The sequence below is a fragment of the Symsagittifera roscoffensis genome, chromosome 4 (assembly GCF_963678635.1).
Source record: "Symsagittifera roscoffensis chromosome 4, txSymRosc1.1, whole genome shotgun sequence".
Classification (NCBI taxonomy): domain Eukaryota; kingdom Metazoa; phylum Xenacoelomorpha; order Acoela; family Convolutidae; genus Symsagittifera; species Symsagittifera roscoffensis.
Window position 1 is genome coordinate 3,083,593 of NC_087065.1, and position 22,233 is coordinate 3,105,825.

The 22,233-nt window shown below is 38.1% G+C and overlaps 5 protein-coding genes across 7 annotated transcripts in view; 2 read left to right on the forward strand and 3 right to left on the reverse strand.

The window, feature by feature from the left end:
• Positions 1-6,591, reverse strand: part of LOC134843606 (glutamate receptor ionotropic, NMDA 1-like) — a 54,871-nt gene extending 48,280 nt beyond the window's left edge. Inside the window, exons 1-2 of one of the 3 annotated variants that reach the window (XM_063859760.1) lie at positions 6,049-6,591; positions 1,089-1,967 (exon numbers count right to left, since the gene is read on the reverse strand). In XM_063859760.1, coding sequence (XP_063715830.1) covers positions 1,089-1,555 — 467 coding nt within the window. In that variant the 5' untranslated portion in view covers positions 1,556-1,967; positions 6,049-6,591. Of the gene's footprint in view, positions 1-1,088; positions 2,201-2,278; positions 2,985-5,858; positions 6,028-6,048 lie in introns of those variants that run through there. The other 2 variants (XM_063859761.1, XM_063859759.1) reach the window with 2 other exon arrangements.
• The window catches only part of LOC134843608 (TBC1 domain family member 30-like), a 551,730-nt gene that overhangs the window by 480,514 nt on the left and 48,983 nt on the right, over positions 1-22,233 (reverse strand). The gene's annotated exons all lie outside the window — the stretch shown is intronic.
• LOC134843610 (exocyst complex component 3-like) overlaps positions 1-22,233 on the forward strand; it is a 401,375-nt gene that overhangs the window by 20,913 nt on the left and 358,229 nt on the right. The window lies entirely within an intron of this gene.
• LOC134843607 (BOS complex subunit NOMO1-like) overlaps positions 1-22,233 on the forward strand; it is a 363,708-nt gene that overhangs the window by 20,911 nt on the left and 320,564 nt on the right. The gene's annotated exons all lie outside the window — the stretch shown is intronic.
• On the reverse strand, positions 13,813-15,244 carry LOC134844152 (luc7-like protein 3). The gene has a single exon (XM_063860692.1). The coding sequence runs from the start codon at positions 15,217-15,219 to the stop codon at positions 14,002-14,004; it is 1,218 nt and encodes a 405-aa protein (XP_063716762.1). The 5' UTR covers positions 15,220-15,244; the 3' UTR covers positions 13,813-14,001.

The following is a 22,233-nucleotide window of genomic DNA, read 5'->3' on the forward strand; positions in this document are numbered from 1 at the left end:
TTTTTAGTTCTACCCTGTCATACCTGAGATTTTGGGTTCAACTTTCATACCTGTTCATTTTCTTATGCGACTACGCCCAAAATTTTTTGACTTCAAGCTATTGTATTTCGTCCACACAACGCGACAAACTTCATTATAACTTTTTCCAGAAACAGAAATTCAAAAATAATAATACAATCACCATATACCTCTCTGAATTTCGGTAAATGATCGACACTTCTCAATCTAACAAACGTTTTTGAGACCAAATCAAAAAATATTTATTTGATTCGAAAACAATTCCAATGACTGACTGAATTTACCAACAAGTTCATTTTTTCATTGCAGAGTGGAACTTAACCTCCGCCAGCACAAACATAGCATGGCGAGCTAGCCGACAGAAAAAAGCCGAAGTCAAAATGAAATAAACAAAAATAATGGGTGAACCTAGAAACTGCATCGTCCAAAAAGTTCATATCTCGATTTGTCTCAAAAGAAACTCATTTTCGAAGCAAGAAGCCGAGTAGGCAAATTGTCGACATCAATTAGGCGAACACTAGACAAAATTTATAAAGCGCTTACTGAGCAGACAATATTAGGGTAGACGACCGTTGCGCCCAAAAAATGTGATGTCAAAAAACCCGTAGCATAAAAAAATCGAAACTCGAGGTTTGTAAATCCCTCCTAGAAGAAAATATACTTTTGCTCATTAAAAGACGCACTCTAAGACTACTAAGCCGATATAACATAGGCTGAAACTCTTTGAGCCGAATAAAATTTGAAATGAAAAATACTTACAAAAACAACAATGGAGTTCGTTATTGCACAACCAAGATGCAAAAAAAAATCGAAAAAACTTTGTGAAAAGAAGCCTCCAGGAAATAAGTCCTGTGAGAGCCTATAGAAGATCAGTCCCGTGAACAAAGTCATTCACGGGAAACAAGTATTGTACTCGATTGCAATACATTTGTTCTCAAAAACTTCAACATTGAAACTCCCGACAATTGATTCAAACTGAGAAACAAAACAACAGCGACATAAAAATAGTCAAAACCAAATTGTATTTTCAAAAACCTTCAAAATTGATGAAGAAAATCATTAATTCTCACCGTTCACAAATTTTCAGCACCGCTTCTATCGGGTTGGCAGATTTTGTCGGTAGATCAGGCTGGTCAAAGATGGGTCGTAACTTCACAGTGGGTCTGGAAGCCACCGGAGCTTCGTTGTTGAGCTCCCTGAAGAAAGGAATCAGAAAGTTTTGAATGATATTTCTGTCCGATACTACGACGCCCACTGTTAAATTGAAGACCGTGGATTTGGCAAGAGTCCTCATCCTCGCGAGTTCTGGAAAGGCAGTCGTCGCGGACGGGGGTTGGTTGCGGTCCAGCGAATCGCTCTGTGAGTTTCCAAATCCAGAAGACACCTCGGAGTTGAATTGCGCATGGATCAACACAGGTTGTAACAAAAAAGTGCTCAAAAACACCAGCATTAAAAGAAATAATTTACAGAAATAAATCGAATTATAACGTTTCGGCAGCATCGCTCGCGACTGTATTGCACTTGAAAGTATTGCCATTGCTATGGCGATTAATTTTTGTACAAACAAAGCAAATTATACTTTATTGCACAAAGTAATTGCCGATATTTGCTTGGTAAAAATCCTCTTCCAATGAACTCCAACTAGAATTAAGCCACAAGACATGGCTTTCTCAATTACTTCTCATTGAAATTCCTTCCATGACGCCATTATTTATTTATTTTTTTTGCGTCTTCGTTTAAATAGCCGCTGCTAGCTGAAGATAAACTGACTGATAATAGTAAATTAGGACTCGCTGCAAGCCATTGGAATGAAAAAGTAACAGGGACTGAAGCCCCGCGACAAATCAATTAAGAGGAAGCGGCGTGAATAAACAACGTGTTCCTCGCATTCAAAAAACTCATCACAGAAGCGATCGATCGATTAAATCGATTCGATTCTCAAAATCCGACTTGTCAATTGGGAAAAATAGAGCTGATTGGAAAGCTTTTAGACAGTTTCATTTTGTTAAGTGTGCCAAAATTCTTTCAATTCTGTCACACTAAATTTGTTTGTTAACCCATTGTACCATTTTTACGCATTTTCCTTTCAACTGAAGATTGAATTGAGGCCAAGTAAGTAATAAGAGGACACGTTTAGTTCGGGGAGGTAGCGTTAAATATCAGGAACTTTCCTTTTCATCTCCTGTTTAAAGCAAGAAACCGCTGCGAAAAAAAAGACAGAGAAAGAAAGAGATAGCTCTACTTCTTTGTGTAACTATACCTTTCAACAGGAATCTGCGCATCATTCAATCCCTCGATTGGCATAATTCGCCCTTTATTCCATCTCTCCCGCCGTTTACAACCCTAGGCGCCCAAAAACCCAACTGCATTCTGTACCGGGGCCACAAATTGAATACAATTAATGCGCAAATTGGTGCGACGAAATTCAGTTTGACATTTTTAGCGCTCCAATGTAAGACCAAAAGAAGAAGAAAAAGAGAAACAGGGGCAGATAAGACATCAAATGACCATAGGAGACCAGAGAGCGGAAAGAATATTCCTTTCAAGTAACTAAAGTCGCCAAAGAGTAAGCAAGTAAGCAACCGCAATTGGTATGTTTTAAGATGGCGACTACAAGACAACTAAATATATTATCAATAAACTATATTCTATTGAATGCACCATTTCGGTCTAATTTGATTTCATCTGCGAAGTAGGATTCATTGCATAACTCCAGCAGATTTAGTTCAAAAGCGCACAAAACTCGGCAATAAAATTAAGACATTCACTTTTATTAGCTAACTGAGTTCCGTTTGAAATTCCACTATTCATCTCTCCTTAAGTGGTGAATCTACTCTTGGTTTTATTGGACTCAATAAAACGAACAACTCCCATCACATGTTTGGCGCAAATGGAAATAAAGGATCATGACGCATTTTCAACCCGAAGTGTTCTCAGTACAAATTCGTATTAGTCTTTACTTAAAATAATGCCGGATCTGAACCATTTACTTTGATATAAAAATTTTTAAAATTTTTTGGTAAACATGGATGAAAAACTAAAACAGAGGCTGCACGCGAGCTAAAAACGGTTAGAAAAACAATTTCAACGAAAACTAATTTCCACTTACATACAAAGGCGAGGCGGAGCTTCGCAGCACTTGCGATTCAACACAAATATAATTTGACAAAATAGCCAACAGAAAATGAGCCCAAGTCCTAACAGAGGCGATACAGCACAAATATAGAAAAGTCAAAAAATGAAATAAAAAAAGGTTCACAATTTTCGCATGTCTTGATAAAAATCCATTCAAGGCAAACATGCCCAGCAAGACAAAGGAAAATTAAATAAGCAACAGAATAAATCCTGTTGAATAAGTCCTCCCTGAAAATACAATGAACAACACTTGCAACTACATAGAAACTTGCTAACAGCACACGAAAAAACGTGATGTGGCAACTAAGCTGACAAACGAAAGTCTGACAATTCATTTTTACAGGAAAAAAGTTTGTTATTTCATACAAGCTGAAATATAACAAGGTCAGTCGGGATTTGAACCCCAAAGCATAGGGTTCAAAGGCGTCCGCGTTACCTCTAGTCCAAGTGGAAAAAAATCCTGGAAGCTGTTACGATTTAATAATAAAGCAAGTTCAAATTTCACAAATTAGTAAGAAAAATTGTTTACGGTAAAAATTCAAGTTCCCAATTACAAGACATTAGCTCTCGCAAGAGTAAAACTAAAAAGATTGAAAACTATCGATCTCGATCAAAATATTCAAATGTTTCTCTCGATTTGCCTTCAAAAAGTTCAACTTAAGAGAAAAAATGCTAAGTAAGACCATTAAATACCATACAACAAAACTTATGAAGCGATAACAAAGCACATACCTTATGGGCCAAAAACAATTCATGAATATTAAAAATCCTATTCAAAACAATTTGCTCATCAAATGACGCAATATGTGGCAACTATTCCGATATATAAAAAACGAAAAATCGTTATTATACCAAATCCGAGTTGATAAATTTACAACCAATATAAAAACGGTTTACGATTTTACCGATTATTTAAACCCCAGACATACTCACAATATGCCTGTTGGTTGACAAAATTAGAGATTTGAGAAAACGATTCAGTGATTCTATCAGTAAGTTGCTAACCTTGGAAAAACTTACCAATCGCAAGCGTAAGCAACTTGGGAGACTAAGGGTTTTGAACAGTGGCACTCCCAACCAAGAGTCAGCTGCCTTATTCACTAATCCACGGCTACTTGGATAACACACTTTCACACAATCTACAAGTAACACTCAGACAGGAGACAGGAAAAAATACCAAGCAGACAGTTGAATGCTTGTTAAATGATGCTTGTTAAATGACCAAATAGAAGAAAAAAAAACAGAAAGCGGCAAGTACGGCTTAAAAAAAAATGAGTCATATTTTAACAAGCACTACTTATGAGAAGCTGTACTTCTGTCCAGAAACTAATTGCTTTGGTGTTGAGACAAAAATTTGATCTTCTTTTTCCGCCTTTTGAACTGATCTCATAGCAAGCGTTTACTTTCTAACCATTACTTTCTACACCTAAAATAATCTCCTTTTTTCACTGCAGCCGATACGTTGCATCAAGAAACCAATAAGATAAAAAACTTCGGCAGAGATCTCAAGCCGGAAAAAAACTTGAAATCTGGAAAACTCAAAAATTTTAAACCCCCTTAACAAGACGAGCTTTTTATCAAAACGCCAGATAGCTAAGCTAATAACAGAAAGAAAGCCGGGCAGTTTTTAGCGCTGGAAACATTCATTTTTGAAACATTTCATTTTGTATCACGCACGCACACCTCTTAGATATTGACCTTTAAGCTAGAGGCAAATTAGATTTTGACAATAATTTGGTTTGCCAACGCCCAGAGAAAAATAGTTTCTCCATTGCCCATTTCTTCCCTAACTTAAGTTAATCAAACTGGCCCAATTACAAAACAGAAAATATAAGAAACAACAGAAAGGAAAGACTGAAAATTCAAATTAAAAAAAAACGACCGGAAAAAGTTTAATAATTGATAGTACATCATTCAAATTTCAATATATATATATATATATATATATATATATCAAATGATTTGCAATACCAACCAGATATTCATAAATTTTCGATGCAATCATCAATAATTTTGAAAGAAAGAAACCGGAAACAAATTTTTCCCCCAAATTAAATGATATCGTCTTAAAAACATAGTTTACTTTCTCTTAAGTTTGTTTCCTTATGATCGCAATAGTATTTCTGACATGCATAAGGCTGAAGGCGTAAAAAAATGAAAGCTTTCTTGAAGCCGACATACCAATAAAATTATCGAAAAAAATATTCAAGTTTTTTGGCGTAACAGAGTTAAATCGGAAAAAATTTCCATGGTACGCAGCAGGCGCTGGGATTTCTGATTGAAACAATTGTTCAGCAACTGTTCCAACCATTTGTTGCTTGAAAACGGACTTTATTTAATCAATTAATCTTTGAGTAATAAATTACTTTTAACTAATCATTTTAGGAATCTGAGTTCCGCCAGGTAATCATTAGTGTTGTTGATGAGATTTGAGTTACACAAAACTTCGAAAAAGTACACCTTGAAGATTAAGTATAAGAGCTTTATTGATTGGTTCAATCATTACTCAATAGTAATTTTCGTTTGGCCAATTTGGTTTAAAATATAACCGCCCAGGTGGTTGTCTGAACTTGGCTATGTGTTTGCTTTTAGGTCAGAACGGTCATCTAATATACCAATATCCTAATCAAGCGTGCGTGTACCTATGCATACATATTAACTATGAACTCCGTTTTTGCCGCAGAAAAGAAGCTTAAAAGATTAACAATAAACTCGGTGACAATTCGCTGCCAGGAGATCAGATGTCTTCGAAAAAAAAAAGAAAACTTGTAATTGAGCTGTCTTAAAAGCTCACTTCCCGCATACAAAATAAAATTGCTACTCATTGAGATTTATTGGTTGAAAGGAAAAACTCGAACAAAAAATTCAAAAAAGTACAGTACTATTTTTCCCAACTAGTTAAGAATGAAGAGAGTGTATAATAATTGGGTTAATAATTATCCAGAGTGTAACTTTTGCGACTGCTTGATGGAGTAACTACTTAATAATTCAGAAGAGCGCTCTCAGAATCCCTTTGATTAATTCAGGACATAACAAGACAATTCTCTTTTCGCTCTGGCTGGGAAGGATTTGTCAGAACTGAATTTCGATCCCAGGGGCTATAAAAGGCCAGCTAAAAGCCTATCATCCTTTTGATCAGAGATACATAAATATAAAGAGGAAGAAAAAAGGGATAGATAGCCAGTTCTTCTATTCGCTCATGAAGGTGATATGAACTACCGAAGATTTAACTTGTCGAATAGATTAAGCATGGCTCAATCCCGTCTCTCGCTCTGTGAAACTAGTCATATAGAATCCTTCATGCAATGATGTTATAGCTGCATTAATTCGATCCAATTTCATTTTATGTCAAGTATCCATAATTGAATACTTTTTCGGTCATCTTCTTTTTCTTCTGTTGACTTCCATTTTGGTTCTAATAACCTCAAATTCATTTCAGATCTAAAAAAGCCATTTAAAAGATTCGATCATAACACATGCAAACTAGTTTTTACAGTTAAATCGCTTCTTTGGTCCACTGAAATTTCGCTCTCATAATTGAGATGAGTTTTTGGGAGTGCCCTTTCACGTCTACGAAGTAATGTTAAGATTTGAAAAACTGAAATTTTCGAAACATTTCTTTGAAGATCTTAATCCACATACTATGCCTAATTTGTGCCGCTATTAATTACCAATAAGATCAAATAGCAGGCCTTAATTGAATTTGGAATGAAGTCTCAGCTGATTATTTCACCTCATTGAAATAATCAGCCGGACGCATTACTGATCCCAATGTGTCATTATTCAAAACTTACAAATACTGAGTTATTTTACCATCAACAATAAAAAAAATTTGTCAGGCAAAATAAACTTCGCAAACAAGCAACAAAACAGCAAAAAATCTCAAGTATAAAAAATAAGTACAGAAACTTTTAATTACTCAAGTGAGCAATACTTGAAATACGTGCCGGAATCGAGCCGCCGACTGTTAGGCCAGATGTCTCACAACCTCGCATCTGCTCCACTTCGCTCTTTTCACTTGGCGAATACTAGCCACCAATCAAGCAGAGAACAGATATTATCAAATTGCCAATGCAATGCAGCAAAAACTACATATTTTTTTGCTAGCAGTTGGAAAAAGTCAATTCGTAAAATAATACTACGGTCGCTAGCTCATATGAGTAATTAAAAGAACGGCTATTTAAAATGCAGATATACACAAAAAATATGTTGGCCAGACATTCCATCAGAACAGATATGTCAGCTGCTACTCCGAATGATTCAAGTGATTTTGTCCAATTAGATACCATCCCGAAAGAAGCCTAGATTTCGTGCGAAAGAAGCTTTATTTACCTTGGATCTGACCATGCGCTTTATATCACAGAGATTTTGACACCTAAAGGTTTCGCTATTAAAGCCTCGATAAATTTGAAACAAAAAAATTAAGCGCACCAATCTATTCATGCAAAAAAAGTTCATCCTACAAAACAAGATCTGTTTTAGAATGGCGATTTATCGAAGATCTGGTAGTGTAGGTTGAGAAGCTGAATGAAGCGTTTCCTTAGAAAAGGGTATAAATATCCGCATTAAAACGGCACCAAGTAGCCATGCAACACCGTCAACTACTTTGTTGGGGAGAAACATCTTCTGTCGCCTAACAAGGTATCAAGTTTCAAGCTTGAAATTAAAAGCCAACAATTCAAACCTACTGTATAATGGAGGAAAAACGTGACCCGGGCAAGGAATGTCAAGTGATCGACTCCCAGTGATACCCGGTGGGTTACTCAAAATGATATTAAAACTTAGTTCTTAAAGAGGCGGCATAGATTATGTCAACAATTTAAAGCTGAGCACGAAGCAGGAGAACTGAAAAGAAAAACGTTTTGAAAAATATATTTTTGAAATTTAAAAAGTATGAATGAAACTTTTTTCAAGTAAATTAACCCAATTAGAGAAAATTGCTCAACGGGTAAACTTTTATTGAACTTGTTGGGAATTCTCACGTTTTTTTTTGCGCCATTTGCACTTTGTAATTAGAGAGCGTAATTTGCCTTCCTTTTGGCAAATGACTTTGATTTTGACATTTAAAAAAAACAAGTCGCAAAAACTCAAGTTAGAGATTGAACAGTTTTTAAAACAAACGATTGTATTTTTTTGAAAGCTCAACCGACAGTATTTATACCAAAGCAAAAAAAATAAAATCAAATAAAATCTTTTCGATTAAATATGGTTTTCGATTAATTATGACTAATGCGTTGAAGTTTAGAATGATCAAATTCTGTAAGCACTTAAAAGCAGCCTTGAGGATACCTCGCTAGAAACCAGAAAAAAAAACAAATTGGAAACACCCGCGTTGAAAATTGCTTTAAAAAACAACTAGAAAAATAAGGGAACTAGCCTTTGCGCTAATTAAGCTATACGAATTCCAAAGTTGGCTTAAATCGAAGAAAAAGGCGAAGCTGAGTTTCGCATTTCTTGAGATACAACGAAAGCATAATTATTTTTTTTTTTGCTGATTAAATGAAAATGGCAATTCCAGACAGACAGTCCGAAAACACAGCAAACAGAGTTGAATAAGCTTTTTGTATCCTTAACCCAGCAGTCGATTAGCCCACAAAACTTGTGAAGACGCGCACTGATTAGAAAACAACAAAACTGCCAAGAGATTATTGTCACGAAAAAATTTTGAGCGACTGAACTTCAAAACTTGAACCTTGAACACAACAACTGTCCTGATTTAATTTTACACAGAGGCGAAGCCAAGCTTCGCGTCACTTGCGAAATCACAAAAATAGCATTGCAAGCTAGCAGACAGGAAAGGAACGGAGAGCCACTACGAAAAATCAAAATGCAGCATCTAGAACGATATTCTATTTGCGGTAAACGCATCCAGAAACACATTCGATGGCTTTAAATGAAAATTCAAACACAACTATCAAGCGAAAATAAAACTATTGTCACGAACTATTTCGAACTGTAGATTCTATTAGCGTGTAACGCACCTCCGGTGCTTCGAGTTTTCAACAAATTATAAAAAAAACCGCAGTCATTGGAAATAAGATCTGCAGCCTTTGAGTGTACTCAGACAGCACCCAATTACAGAGATGGTAATTTCGAATTTTGTTTAGAAAAAAAACTTTTAAGTTTTTTTTTTTACTTATACTTTGAAAAGTCATAAAACTGTGAAGTTCTTTGAAGCATTTTAAAATGACATCAAAAAACGCCACATCTCAGAAACTAAAAGCAAATGAGCAATCGATTTGGAATGCAAAGTTTGTAACTCCTCAGAGTATTCTCACGGTACCCAACTACAGCGTTGGGAATTTCAAATTTTGAGAAACTTCGAACTTAAACTTTTTGAAAAAACCATAAAAAAACATGACTCAAAAACACAAAGAATTGAGCAGTCATATTTGGAGTCACAATTCGCAACCTATGAGAGTACTCTGACAGCCCCCGACTACAGGGCTAGGAATTTCAAAAAAAATAATAAAAAATTTAAGTTTTCTGTAAAATTTTTGAAAAATTCACAAATAACATCATATATGGAAACTACATAGATTTGAACAGTCACATTTGGGGGCAAAATTTGCAATCCCTGAGAGTACTTCGACACTGGGTTGGGAGCTTCAAATTCGAGAAAAAAAAATAATGTTTTCTGAAACTTTAGAAAAAATCACAATATAGGTCATATCTCAAAAACTACAAAGATTTGTGCCGTCAGATTTGGAGGCCAAATTAGCAACTACTGGAAGTGCAATGGAAGAGCCTCAATATAAATGTGAACTTCAAGTTTTGTAAAATTATTCATACCTAAGTTCTTCGAACAATTTTAAAAAAGACACAACAAACGTCACATCTCGGAAACTAAGAGCATTTGAGCCATCGCATTTGGACACAATATTTGCAACATGCAGCTCGTGAGAGCATTTTTCCAGTACGAAAACACCAATTTGAGATTTTCGAGTATTATGAATTTTTTTAAATCCAAATTTTCTAAAAAAAATTATAAAGAAACCATAAAACACGTCATATCTCGAAAACTACAATGATTTGAGCAATCATATTTGGAGGCAAGATTTGCAACTCCTGAGATACTGAGAGTACTCTGACAGCCCCCAGTACAAAAATGTACATTTCAAAATTTGAAGAAAAAAAATTAAATTTAGTTGGCTTGAAAATTTTGTGAAAATTACAAAAAAACGTCATATCTTGGAAACTACAAGGATTTGAGCAGTTATTTTGTGGCTTAATTCACACTTCCTGGGAGTAACCAGAAAAAACTTCACTATAGAAATGGAAACTCCAAATTTTGTGAAATTTTTTATATCTAAGTTCTTTGAAAAACTTCGAAAAAACCTTAAAAAGGGTCATATCTCGATAACTATAAAAATTTGAGCAGTCATATTCAGAGGCAATATTCGCAACCCTTGAGGGTACCCTTAGAGTTTCTAACTACATGATGGAGATCTTCAAAAACTTTGAATGATTCAAAATCTATTTTTTTGAAAATTTTTTGAAAAAAAAAACAAATAAAAAAGGGTAAATGAAAAACAAAACAAATAAAATTTGAAAAAAAAAACACATAAAAAAGGTCATACCTCGATAACCATAAAGATTTGAGCAGTCATTTTCAGAAGCAATTTTCTCAACCCTTGAGGGTACCCTTAGAGTTTCTAACTACATGATGAAGATCTTCAAAAAAGTTGAATGATTTCAAATCTATTTTTTTGAAAATTTTTTGAAAAAAAAAACGCATAAAAAACGTCATATCTCGAAAACTGAAAAGATTTGAGCAGTCATATTTAGAGGAAAGAATCGCAATCCCTGAGAATGCCCTGACAGCACCCAACTACAGGTTTGAGAATGTCAAATTTTGTAAAATATTTCAAATTCAAGTTTGCTAATTTCAAAATTGATGAAAAAATCCTTGACATCAAACTGGAAAATTAAAAAAAAAACTCTTAACCATTGCAATTTACGATATAGCTTCAACGTGAAACAATTCTTTCGTTAAACATGCAAAAAAATACTTTTAAAAAGCTTAAACATGGCGAGATAGTGAAGCCCGCATTTAAATATATATTAGATAGATTCTGAAATTTTCACCGTTTTGTGCGATCCGGACGAAAGCATACAAATATGGTTCCCTCGAAAGACCCAAAATTAAGTTAAAAAGCCGATTAAGTATAAGACGAAATAATTTAGGTCAAAAAAATTTTGAGAAAAGAAAAAAAAACAGAAGAGCATATACGAAGTCGAGGCGGCTAGTAGAATAGCAAATTTCAGAAGTAAATGAAAACATAGCATAAAAAGCAAGTACAATGAAAACTGCAAACGGTAAAACATTTTTGAAATGGGCAACTAAGCTGAAAAAAACGTAGGCAGACAAATGATGAGCCGATATTTTTGAAACGGAATATTTGACGTTTGAAAAAAATCAGGTCCTGGTCAGATTCGAACCCAGGACTTTTGCCGTCCCCGGCGTATTCGTTACCTCCAGAATAAAAGTACCGGAGACGCATAAAATTTTGAATTCATTTTGAACCAAGATACGAAGTGATTTCTCTTGAACAAGTCATTAACCTGAAAAAAAGTCGTTATTCCGATTAAATAACGCTTGCTAATCGCAAGCTTAATAAAAAATTTCAAGACGCAGAAAACTCAAAATTGAGCTTGAACAGTTTCTAAAATAAATGATAGTTTTTATTCTGAAAACTACACCGACTGTATGTATGCCAAAACAATAACGATAAAAATTAAGAGATGAGCAAATAAGCAAAATCTTTTCGAAAACTTCAAACTTAGTCCTGAGAAAACTTCGTATTGAAACCAGGAAAAAAACAAATTGAAAACATCCGACTATGAAGACAGCGCTTTGTTAATTGAAAACTGCTGAAAAACTACTAGAAAATGAAGGGATCTGGCCTTTGCGCTAATTAAGCTATACTAATTCCAAAGTTGATTTCCATCGAATTAAGTTGTACAAAGAAGCGAAGCTGAGCTTCGCACCACTTCCAATACGACGAAAGCATAGCATTACTCGCTAACGAACAGAAAATGAGACAGAAACCAATGAGTCCAAAAAAATAATTGATAAAAAATTCAATTCCAGAAAAAAAAATTTTGATAATTTTTTTGATCAAATTAAAAATTCAATTCCAGACAGACATCCAAAAACCACAACCAGAGCTAAATTAGCTTTTTGTAACCTTAAGCGAGCATTCGCTGAGCCAAAAAAAGCTTGGCAGGGCGCGCACTGATCGGAAACCAGCGAAAATGCCAAAAACAAATATTTGGCAGCGACTAAATTTAAGCTTTTACACCGCAACTTTCCTGAATTATTTTTAAAAATTAAATAACTTTTGCTTTCCAAAGGAGACAAAACAAATTGCATATAATCTGCAAATAAAAAGCGACACAAAATAAAAGCCGATAAAACAATCCGAAGCCATTGGAGAAAAAATAAATAAAAATGAAAAAAATATATTCCGAATCCGAGCTGGTAAATTGATAAAACCACAAGACGACTGACACAGCATGGCAATAATTCTCCTCAGTAAGTCAGCATTTCCGAATTACCCCAAATCTTTCAGTAACTCATACGAGGTCGTCAATTCCTTTTCGATATATATTTCTTCACTAGTTTCCTCCCTTTTTTCGTTTCTAGGAAAAATTTCCTTTGCAGCGATTTTGCCTTTTGGTACAGCAATTTTGCCGGGAAAAACGGCTTCGTTGACCATTTTTACAAGTTCACCTATATCGTTCAAAATATGAAGCGATTCCTGGAAATTAGCTTTCTGAAAACAGACATCAGCAGACACAGAACTTGACTAAATCTTTCGACCTGTTTTTCCAAAAATTTGCCTGAAGCGCACAATTTTTTGTCAAAATAGGGTTTTATAGTGTTCTGGGAGCGCTCGGAAATCAATTTCGTCGAACTAAAAAAAGTCGACAAAAGTTTTTTTGTAAATCCGCCGCCCCCCACCCCTCAAGAAAATCCTATATCCGCCCCTGGCCTTTTTAAATATATCACTAGCCAAATTCGTATATGAAGAAGCCAACTCGTTCTAATCGCTTTCACCAGCTCCACACAATTAGATTAGCTCCTTCGAGAACATTTGATTACAATAGCCGAAAATCACTTCACTATCTCTAAGAAAATCAGCCCATTTAACCTTCTGGTTCAATACTGCTAAATGATACAATGGTTACTCTTCCATTTTTCTATTCAGACTGAGATCATTATCAAAATATGAGGCCAATTTTATATAGAACCCATTTGTAAGTTAGTTTTATCCGAAGAAAAATACACTCTTTCCTATGCTTTTTTGAACGATGAAAAATGAACTGACAAAAATAAGCAGAAACAAAAACCCAACAATTCAATTTTCCCGGAAAAATCAATTGCATACATATTTAAAAAAAAAAAACTAAGGGCCGACCACGACTCAAACCCCAGATCTTAGGGTTCAAAGGCAACCATGTTACCACTACACCAATTGGACAGGGGCATGCAATTTGTTAAGGCTCAATAAAAACCCCAACTTAAATTTCGTACAGATAGCAATTATTCATAGAATTGCGCAAATAGCAATACAACATTACCACAGCCGCTAGAAGTGTGCGAGTCGAATTTCGCTTATGCCAATTCTCATTCTTGAAGATTAAATTGAAAAATCAAGATCGAAATTGAAACTTAATCAAATAATCATTTTATGAAGAAGTAGAATATGCAAAAATGACAACGTAATCAAAATAATAGGTAGTTCTATTCAGAGGTACCAGCAACATTATTAGCAAAAACACTGAAAATTTCAGCTCTTGGTTTGCATTCAAATTACAGCGAACGACGATTAAGTAGGAAAATCAATGCGAGTTTTCGTGATCGCCGTTCACCGGAATTTTTACTTCAATCCTCTCTCCACTATTGTTAGACGAGTGTCGCCTCCTCCCTTTCTTCTCGCGTGATCTACTTCGACTTGATTTACGCGACTTTTTGGAAACCTCTTTTTTAGATTTGTGTTCCCTGCTTTTAGATCTCGTTCTTTTCCTCTCCCGGCTGTGCCGACGCGATTTCTCCTTATTTCTGCTCCGCGATCTGTCTCGTCGACTTTTATCTTTACTTTCCTGTTTGCGTTTGCTACTGCGAGATCTAGAGCGACTTCTGTGGTTACTCTTCTTGGACCGTTCACTTCCTGGAATTTCGTCTGGCTGAATATTTCGTTTTTCTGACTCTTTCTGCAACATTTCGGAGTAGTCGTTCGCATCTGGATTCTTTGTCTTGCGAGACCTTGAACTAGTTCCACTACTATTACTGCGCCGTCTTCTCCGAGCAGCTGGGGATCGACTGCGACTTCGTTTGCGAGGAGCCCGTTCACTTGAGTTGGACTCCCGGATACCGTAAAGTTCCTCGCGGAACTCGGCAATTGCAGATCTGACTTTTGCGAACCCGGTGTGTTGCTTTCCTTTCAAATGATCATCAACCCTGCTGGGAGCATCACCCACGATTAGAAATGCACCACAAATCGCACATACCTCCATTTGTTTTTCATTTGGGTTATCCATTTGTATATGGGATTGCAAATTATCCTTATCTTTTCTCAATTGGTCAATTTCTCTCATCATACCTTGTGCTTCTTCTACTTTACCTTCGCCTCCTAATGTTTCAACTTTCTCCAACAATGCCGAAATTTTGCTTTCAATAATTTGAAGACTAGAAGTTTTTGGATTGCCGAGATTCTGGTTCGGAGCTTGCGCTAATCGCTGGTTTGCACGTTTAATTCGCCTCTCGCAATCACTTTGTATTGTCTGTAGAAACCGGAGGAAATCCTCCTCGTAACCCATTTTCCGAAAGCGCGAAGACTTTTTATACATTTCTACTAATGCATCGTCATGTATTTTGGCACACGCGCCTAAATCCATTTTGGTATTCGTAAAAAGATCGTGAGGACAAAACCCGCATATATAAAACTTGCAAACCTCAGAATCCTCGAAACCTTTCTGTCGACTACCCTCCTCAGGAAGTAGATCACGATCTTTTCCCATGAGCTCATCGAGCATTTGTGCCATGAAACCAGTAGCCATTTTGCCGTCAAAATTGTCTCATGAAATCTTTAATGAACCAAGAAGTATCAAAACGTCTATCAACATCTTTTTTCTATTTTCAATGAATACAAACAAAGCTAACACCCACAGGTCTTTATCTAGATATCAAGACAGCAAAATACTGAGCAATCAAATATTTTGCGAAAAATTCCGACGTAAAATATTTGGAAGATCTTGCATGCTTTTCGTAATGAAACCTACATGAGAAAAATATCGGAATATGTAACACAAATGAAACGAAACAAAGATAGCCAGTTACTGTGCAATTACCGCAGACTGTTCCGACAAAAAATCCAAATGATTTTTTTTGAGCTTTTGAATATGCAAAATTTTGATCCCACAATAGCACTAAAATTAAAACTAGGCACAAATAATCTTTTGTAGACGGCTTAATTTAGGCATAAATAAGCTTGCTCGCTCGCTCACTTAAATCTCGAAACTTTTGAGTGTAACATTCGCCCGGGCGTACCTATCGACGGAAAATAAGGCTAAGCTATAAAACGACTGGCCAGCGTCTAAACTAAGCTCTACATGCTTTTCACCGTCTCTACCAAAGCCAGTTCTTTTGGTGGTCTTTCTAACATCGGGTCGACAAAAACGTTACTGCTTTCCGCTTCGGTCAAAACACTCAAATTAACTTAACCTCATGCAAAATTAGTGAGCTCATGGCTGGGTCTCAGTATCCCCAGACCACGAGGTCACTCCTAAAAACAGGGCTACTACTACTTATTAAATTACGATTGTTTTTGTTCAGTAGATAAAAATCATCATCTCCTTCGAAGATGGATCAACCCTTTCCCCCAACTCCTAGCTTCTCATCCTTGCAAAATGAATTCAAATGTTAATTGACTTCATTTCAAGACATAACCGGGAAGCTAGAAATTTATAAAAAAAGAATTTCAGTTCAACTCCCGAGACCCCTCCGGATTCCTGAATCCGGGGAAATAACGTCCTTATCTTCCTTCCGGAAGGCTGTCTTCTATCCTTCACCGTTGTTGTGAACGGCCTTGCAACTATTGTAGCGACACAATAGTTGCAACTCGCAGCGGTCTGTGCTAACTCTGCAATTCGTTGTTGTTTTTCAATCACAATTCTCGTAGTTATCGCTATCGCAACTATTGTTGTTCTGATTTTTATTCTGATTTTTTTCCAAAATGGCCGTTTTTGACGCTTCTCAGAGTTATTACGTCATCACTTCGAATTTTTAAAATTTCAAAAAACCAGAATATCTTGACCTTCACCGTTTGACTAATTGTCCCAATAACGTTGTTAATCTCTTAAAACCGTCAATTCGGAAGGTTAGCTGCTAAAATTTCGAATCCATCCAATCTGCAGTTTTGTCCATTCTGGTCGATTGTCACATACTACCCGGACAGCCCGGTCAATGTCCCCATTGAATCTCGCAATGTTCGTAAAATTGGTACAGTGTCATCGAACAGAATTTACAAAATGCACGAAATTACTTTTATCCGCGTTATATCGACTCACTGCAGAATATAAATGGCATCATACTACACTACTCTAGCCTTCTAAATTTATTCACTAATCTGCACTTTGAGGATATGACTTAAGATAAAACATTTTTTCTGACTTCCAAAGTCAATGCCTTGATTTAAAACTTTTTCTCCTAGGTTTTAAAAGGTGTTAGTTTGCAGGACAGTCCTGCCAACCAACAAGCTAAAATTATCCTACTATGCTTCTTCCCTTCGGAAATTTTAGTTGTTATTGTCCTGAATAATAAAATTAAGGAATTCTGTGGTTAGAAAGAACAATGAAACAATCTCCCTCTTCAAGAGATTATCCAAGTCTTTCATGTCACCACAAAGTGATCAGTTTTCCTAGTTGATTAAAAACAATCATGCAGGCTGGAATATTTAAATATACTCTTTGCTCAATCCTTTCTAAATGAATAGTAAGTGTCTCTAAAGCCACTAACTAAAATCAAAATGCAAATTTATAAATTCAACAAATTCTTTAATGTTCAAAACTCAACTAAATGTTTCAGTTTTCAATTACAACTTGGTTGCTTAGTTTCTCACTTGACTTCTCGTCACATACATAAAACAATTCTAAGTTTTAATTTCTTCTCTTTTGTCACTTCTTTGTTTCTTCTTTTTTCGTCGTTTAGAAGTTCTAAACCTTCTAAATTCTTCTAATTTTCTTTCTTTTTGCATCTTATTTTTCGGCCATTTGTCAATGCTCCATCTCCTCCTCCTGCGACATTGACTCTGCACTTTCAGTTTCTGTGTCTTGCAACACATCGTTAGCTATACTGACGCTGTTGGAAGCAGTCCTCCAACACTTCTGCTCTTCTACCCTCTGTTTACAACAAGGTAGGGGATCTACATTAGATTCTCTGTTTCTGCAGAAGCTATTGTGAAGGCACAACGTCACGTTTCTCTCCAAATCTTCCTTCAACATCTCTTCTTTCTCCCTTCCATCACGTTCACTTGTCCTGGAAATTCTCTTCACAGCGGTGATCACTGCATTCCGATGAGTCACAAAAGCTCGCTTGAAAGCTCCTGCCCCAATGTCCAACTGATACCCACTGTACACTCTGCCGTGCTTCGACATATGCTTACTGGCATATTCGTACAACCAAGCAGTCATGTTGGCTCTAAGCCATGGCATCAGTCGTCTTCTTGCCCATATCTTTCGGAATGTTCAGAATCTTGCACATAGTCTCAGAAAGATCTAAATCTTTTAGACAATCCAATTTCTGCAATTGTTCTCTCGTTGGCGCCTCCTGTCTATTGTTCTCTCTCACATGAGCCTCCAGCCACCTTATCGCCATCATAACTCCCACTATCACTTTTGTTATGGGCCGTGATGAGTCTGGTAAATCCATGAAGAGCAGCTCTCCAGAGTCCCAGATCAACACCAGATTACTACGCTCGGGATACCACCAGGTCTGCAGCAAGCAGTGGCAGGGAAACTCGTCATGTGTCAACATGATGCTCCTCCAACTACGCTTTCTCGAAGCTTCCAGTAATGGTTCCATTTCCATCATCACTCGGCGGACTTCATCATTCTTGTCTACTGTTTTGTAATCTGTAACGGTTGATCTTCTCTGTTTCTGTCATTCAAAGTCACTGAAGTTCCCACTCACGTATCCCATGAACTTCCTTCCCAGTATCGATTCCAACTCCTCCTTTGTTCTCTCTGGAACTGCTGAGAACATTTTACACAGTAACTCGTAAGATTTTTCCGACATTCTCGTTAGTCCCACACACTTTGGCACTGAGAAGGCTTGATCCACGATCATTCTCGTACTCTTTACATCCACAGCTACGAATTGCACCGGGTATCTGCTCTTGCACAATGGAGCTAATGTCGACCCCACCAAATATCGTGCTCCTGATGGTCTACGATAAGTTTCACTGTGTCGGATGTTCATTTCCGCCTCGATCGCTTCCCTCCATTTTCCTATGTGCTTTTGCTCAGTTTGAAAAACTCCTGGGAACACTTCTACACTGATTGATGGCTTTGACCATCTCATGTTTCTGTTCCAGATTCAATAGTGACTCTAAAGAACCAAACATGCTGTAGAATCCTAGTGCAGTCACTAGATTCACCTCGGTTCCTCCATGGCAATCTGCGACCAGTTCCGTTTCCGTCCTTGCTTTCATCACAACGTTCCCAAACAATATCGTCAACTGCTTGTGTTGTCTCTCTAGGGTTTTCACGCAATCCAGACTTCCACAAACGTGACCTTCCAGTCCACAGACTTCTGCCAGACAACTACCAGGTTTGACTCAGTCTTCCGGTCCCCAGCCAGGCAACTCCACTCGGTCTTCCCGTTGCTCCTAGAGGCTGTTGTCATCACACTATATATGATGTTAAGGTCACGCAGGTTACAGTCTGCATTTAGTTCCCTCTGTACGTCTTGTGTCGCCCGTAGTATCGAGTCAGCATTGGGACTAGGACACCATGATGGTCTCATCAGTTCCCACACTACCATCAAGCTCGTTCTCAGTAATTCATCTGAGAATCCCAATCCAAACTCCACTCTTTTGTCGGATTTTGGTACGGAAGGTGCAGTCACCTCTTCTTCCAAGACCAGTCCCAATTTGATCTGCGGATTATTAGCGCTTTTAATCGTTGCAATTCTCGACGTCCAGAACCTTAGCAACACTGCTTATTCGTAATCAAAGAAGCAATCGCGTATGTCTTCACTCAGGAAAGGGTTTCGCACTATCCCTATGACTCCGGACACGTAACCGTATGACTTCTTTCTGATTGGTCCACAGTATTCATTAGATTTCGGCAGTGTTCCCATGGATTCCTTAGTGAGCCTCAGTTCTTTGTTCGAAAATCTCCTGATTTCGTCTATTTTCCTCATGGGTTCTAGCTCCTCGGGTTCTTTCATGTTCACCCTCATCGGCTTGCTTTGATGCATATCTAGCAGTGCTAGCAAGAGTAAGGCTTTCACTCGTTCATCGCCCTCCCTCAGCATCTTGACACAGGTGTTCAATGCTGGCACTGAAATCTGCTGCATCAGGAATCGAATGAAACAGAGATCGTCTCTCCGCTTCGCGCACGCTACTGCTGCTCCCTCTTGTGTTATCAGATCCCTCAAATGCGTCATCAGGACTACCTTCTCTTGTTTTGACCTTTTCCTTTCTTCTGAGTCATATTCCCCGCGAGTCAATCCCATCATGCACCAGGCGAACCTCAGTTGTAATTCGGTTCTCACGTAAGGTACTGCCATGAGAGCGTGTATTCTCGGCGTAGTCCTCATTTCCTCTTCAAAGTACCTCAACGCCACTGTTTTCCATGGAAGGCTCACTAATTGCTCAATCGTTTCCGCCTGCATCTCAGACGACGCTAGAGTCCCGTACGCCTTGGTGGTGCCTTGCAACATTGTCTCCAGATAACCTTCCATGGCACTCTTGTCTTCCAGAGCCATCACATATCCTCCAGCCGAGTTTCGGTACTCCAACATCTCCATGTATCCACCGGCGGGTTCATCTATTGACACAGTCTCCGACATTGTCAGTCGGTTATACTCCACTGGTACTAATTGTCCTGCGACACTTCCCTTTCCGTGGTTCATGGGAGACGGTTTAAAGTCATTCATGGTACTTTCTCCACATTGACTGAGTATCTCCATTTCCAAGGTTGCTCCAGTCATAGTGTGGTCACTCGTTTTGGATTTATAACTTGTTGACTTTATCCCTGCCATGAGAATGGGTGGCACCATTGCTACATCAGTTAACATTCTGTCCATGCCAGGCAATTGATAATCACCTTGTCCCAAATCCATGACCTCTTCGACTCGTTTTCTTTTCGTTGAGTTGACAGCTTTTATTGATATCTCCGAATCCACCTTCGTCTTTTCCGCTCTCCTCGGTATCACTTTGCTGTCTAATTTCATCTTCATCTCGTTGATCTTATCAATCACCAGTTTCGATTGCATCGTTCCTTTCCTGGTTCCTGACAGATATACCACCTTTTCTTTATCCTCCTGCGGTGTCATCTTGATGGGAGAGTTCAATTCACTTTCGTCAGTGGCTGAGTCAATCAACAACTCACTCAATCTCCCTTCACACTCATCAAGTTTGTCAGTGACTTCCCGCATCAATGGTCGGTTGAGACCTATTTTCAAAGTGGACTGGGTCCCGTAGCTCTGAACTACCGTCCAGACTTCTTCCATGAACGCCACTCTGTCCAATCTACATCCCTTCCTAATTTCATGGTCTCGGTGATGTACTTCCCACTCTTCTTCGGGCAACGTTCCCAAGAAAGGTACTCTGGCAGCGCCTTCTATTCTTCTTCTCCTCGGTGATTCCATGAGGAGTCTTTGTTCGTTATCTTTTGAATTGCCCGAAGAGCTGCTCTCCGGCAAATTCCGTCTCATTCCCATAAAGGCCGATGGAGGTTCCAGTTTCGAAGTGCCTTCGTCTGCTGGCTCAGCCGCTTCCAACGTATCCGCAATATTTGCAAAGTCACTGAGCAAATTGAAATCCAGGCTGGATATTCCTCCTGTCGATGCCTTGTCGTCTTCCCTATCAGCTTGATCGGTATCTTGTTGCATGGGTTCCTCCGTTCGACGACTTCCTCCCTGCCCATCATCTCCTTCTGATGTATCTTTTTTCGAGCTTGAGGGTCCTTGCTTTTCAGTCTCGGCCCATTCCGGAAAATTTGGTATGATCAGTATGCCGGCTGATTTATCTTCCTCTTCTCCATGGACCCTTTTGATTTCCTCACAACCGAAGGGTGCCACGAAGGTTCTCGTCTGCAACGTTCCTCCCACTGTTAACTCCTGCTTCACATTGGTCAAAGTCAGGGAAGCTTCAGGTAATTCGGCTCTGCCTCTCATCCTCATAGGCGCTAGGTTTAATTCCATCCATTCCGTGTCAAACGCTCCAGGCTTCGGAGTCGCGGCGTTGCTTATTCGCCTCCTCGTCGCTTGATCTGTGTAGACAAATCGCGTGTACTGTAGCACGGCAGCATTCCTCCCCACAAAGTATAGATCCATCGTTTCCACGAATTTTCCTATCCTCCTTTCATTGTTTTCAAACGCTCTTAGTCTAGGAGTTTGTACTACGGAGACTGCTCCGAGCAACATCCTTCTTATCAGAGGGAATTCAGGGATTTCCTCTGGCAGCTTTTCGTAATCACCCCAGTCTTTCGTCTCTTGTCTCACCTTGTGATATGCTGCAGTGAGACGAGGAACTCTGGTCATTTCACCATTCGTCTTATTATAGGGTCTCAGATTCCAGAGCTTCGGAAACACCTCGATGTGCCCTCTCTCTTTACTTCTCCAGACAGATCAAGGAAGTGATCGTCAAAGTTGATGACTGTCATTTCTGGCTCTGATATTTTCGCAAATAACAGATCTTCGCTCATGAGCTCCCGCAATACGTGCCGCTCACACCAGTTCAGCGCACTACTGTCCACTGCTGATATGAGGTTCAGGTGCAGCACCGACCTCCTGTATGCTTCCACCTTGATATCAGGGAACGCAAACGTGACTGCTGGTCCATAAAT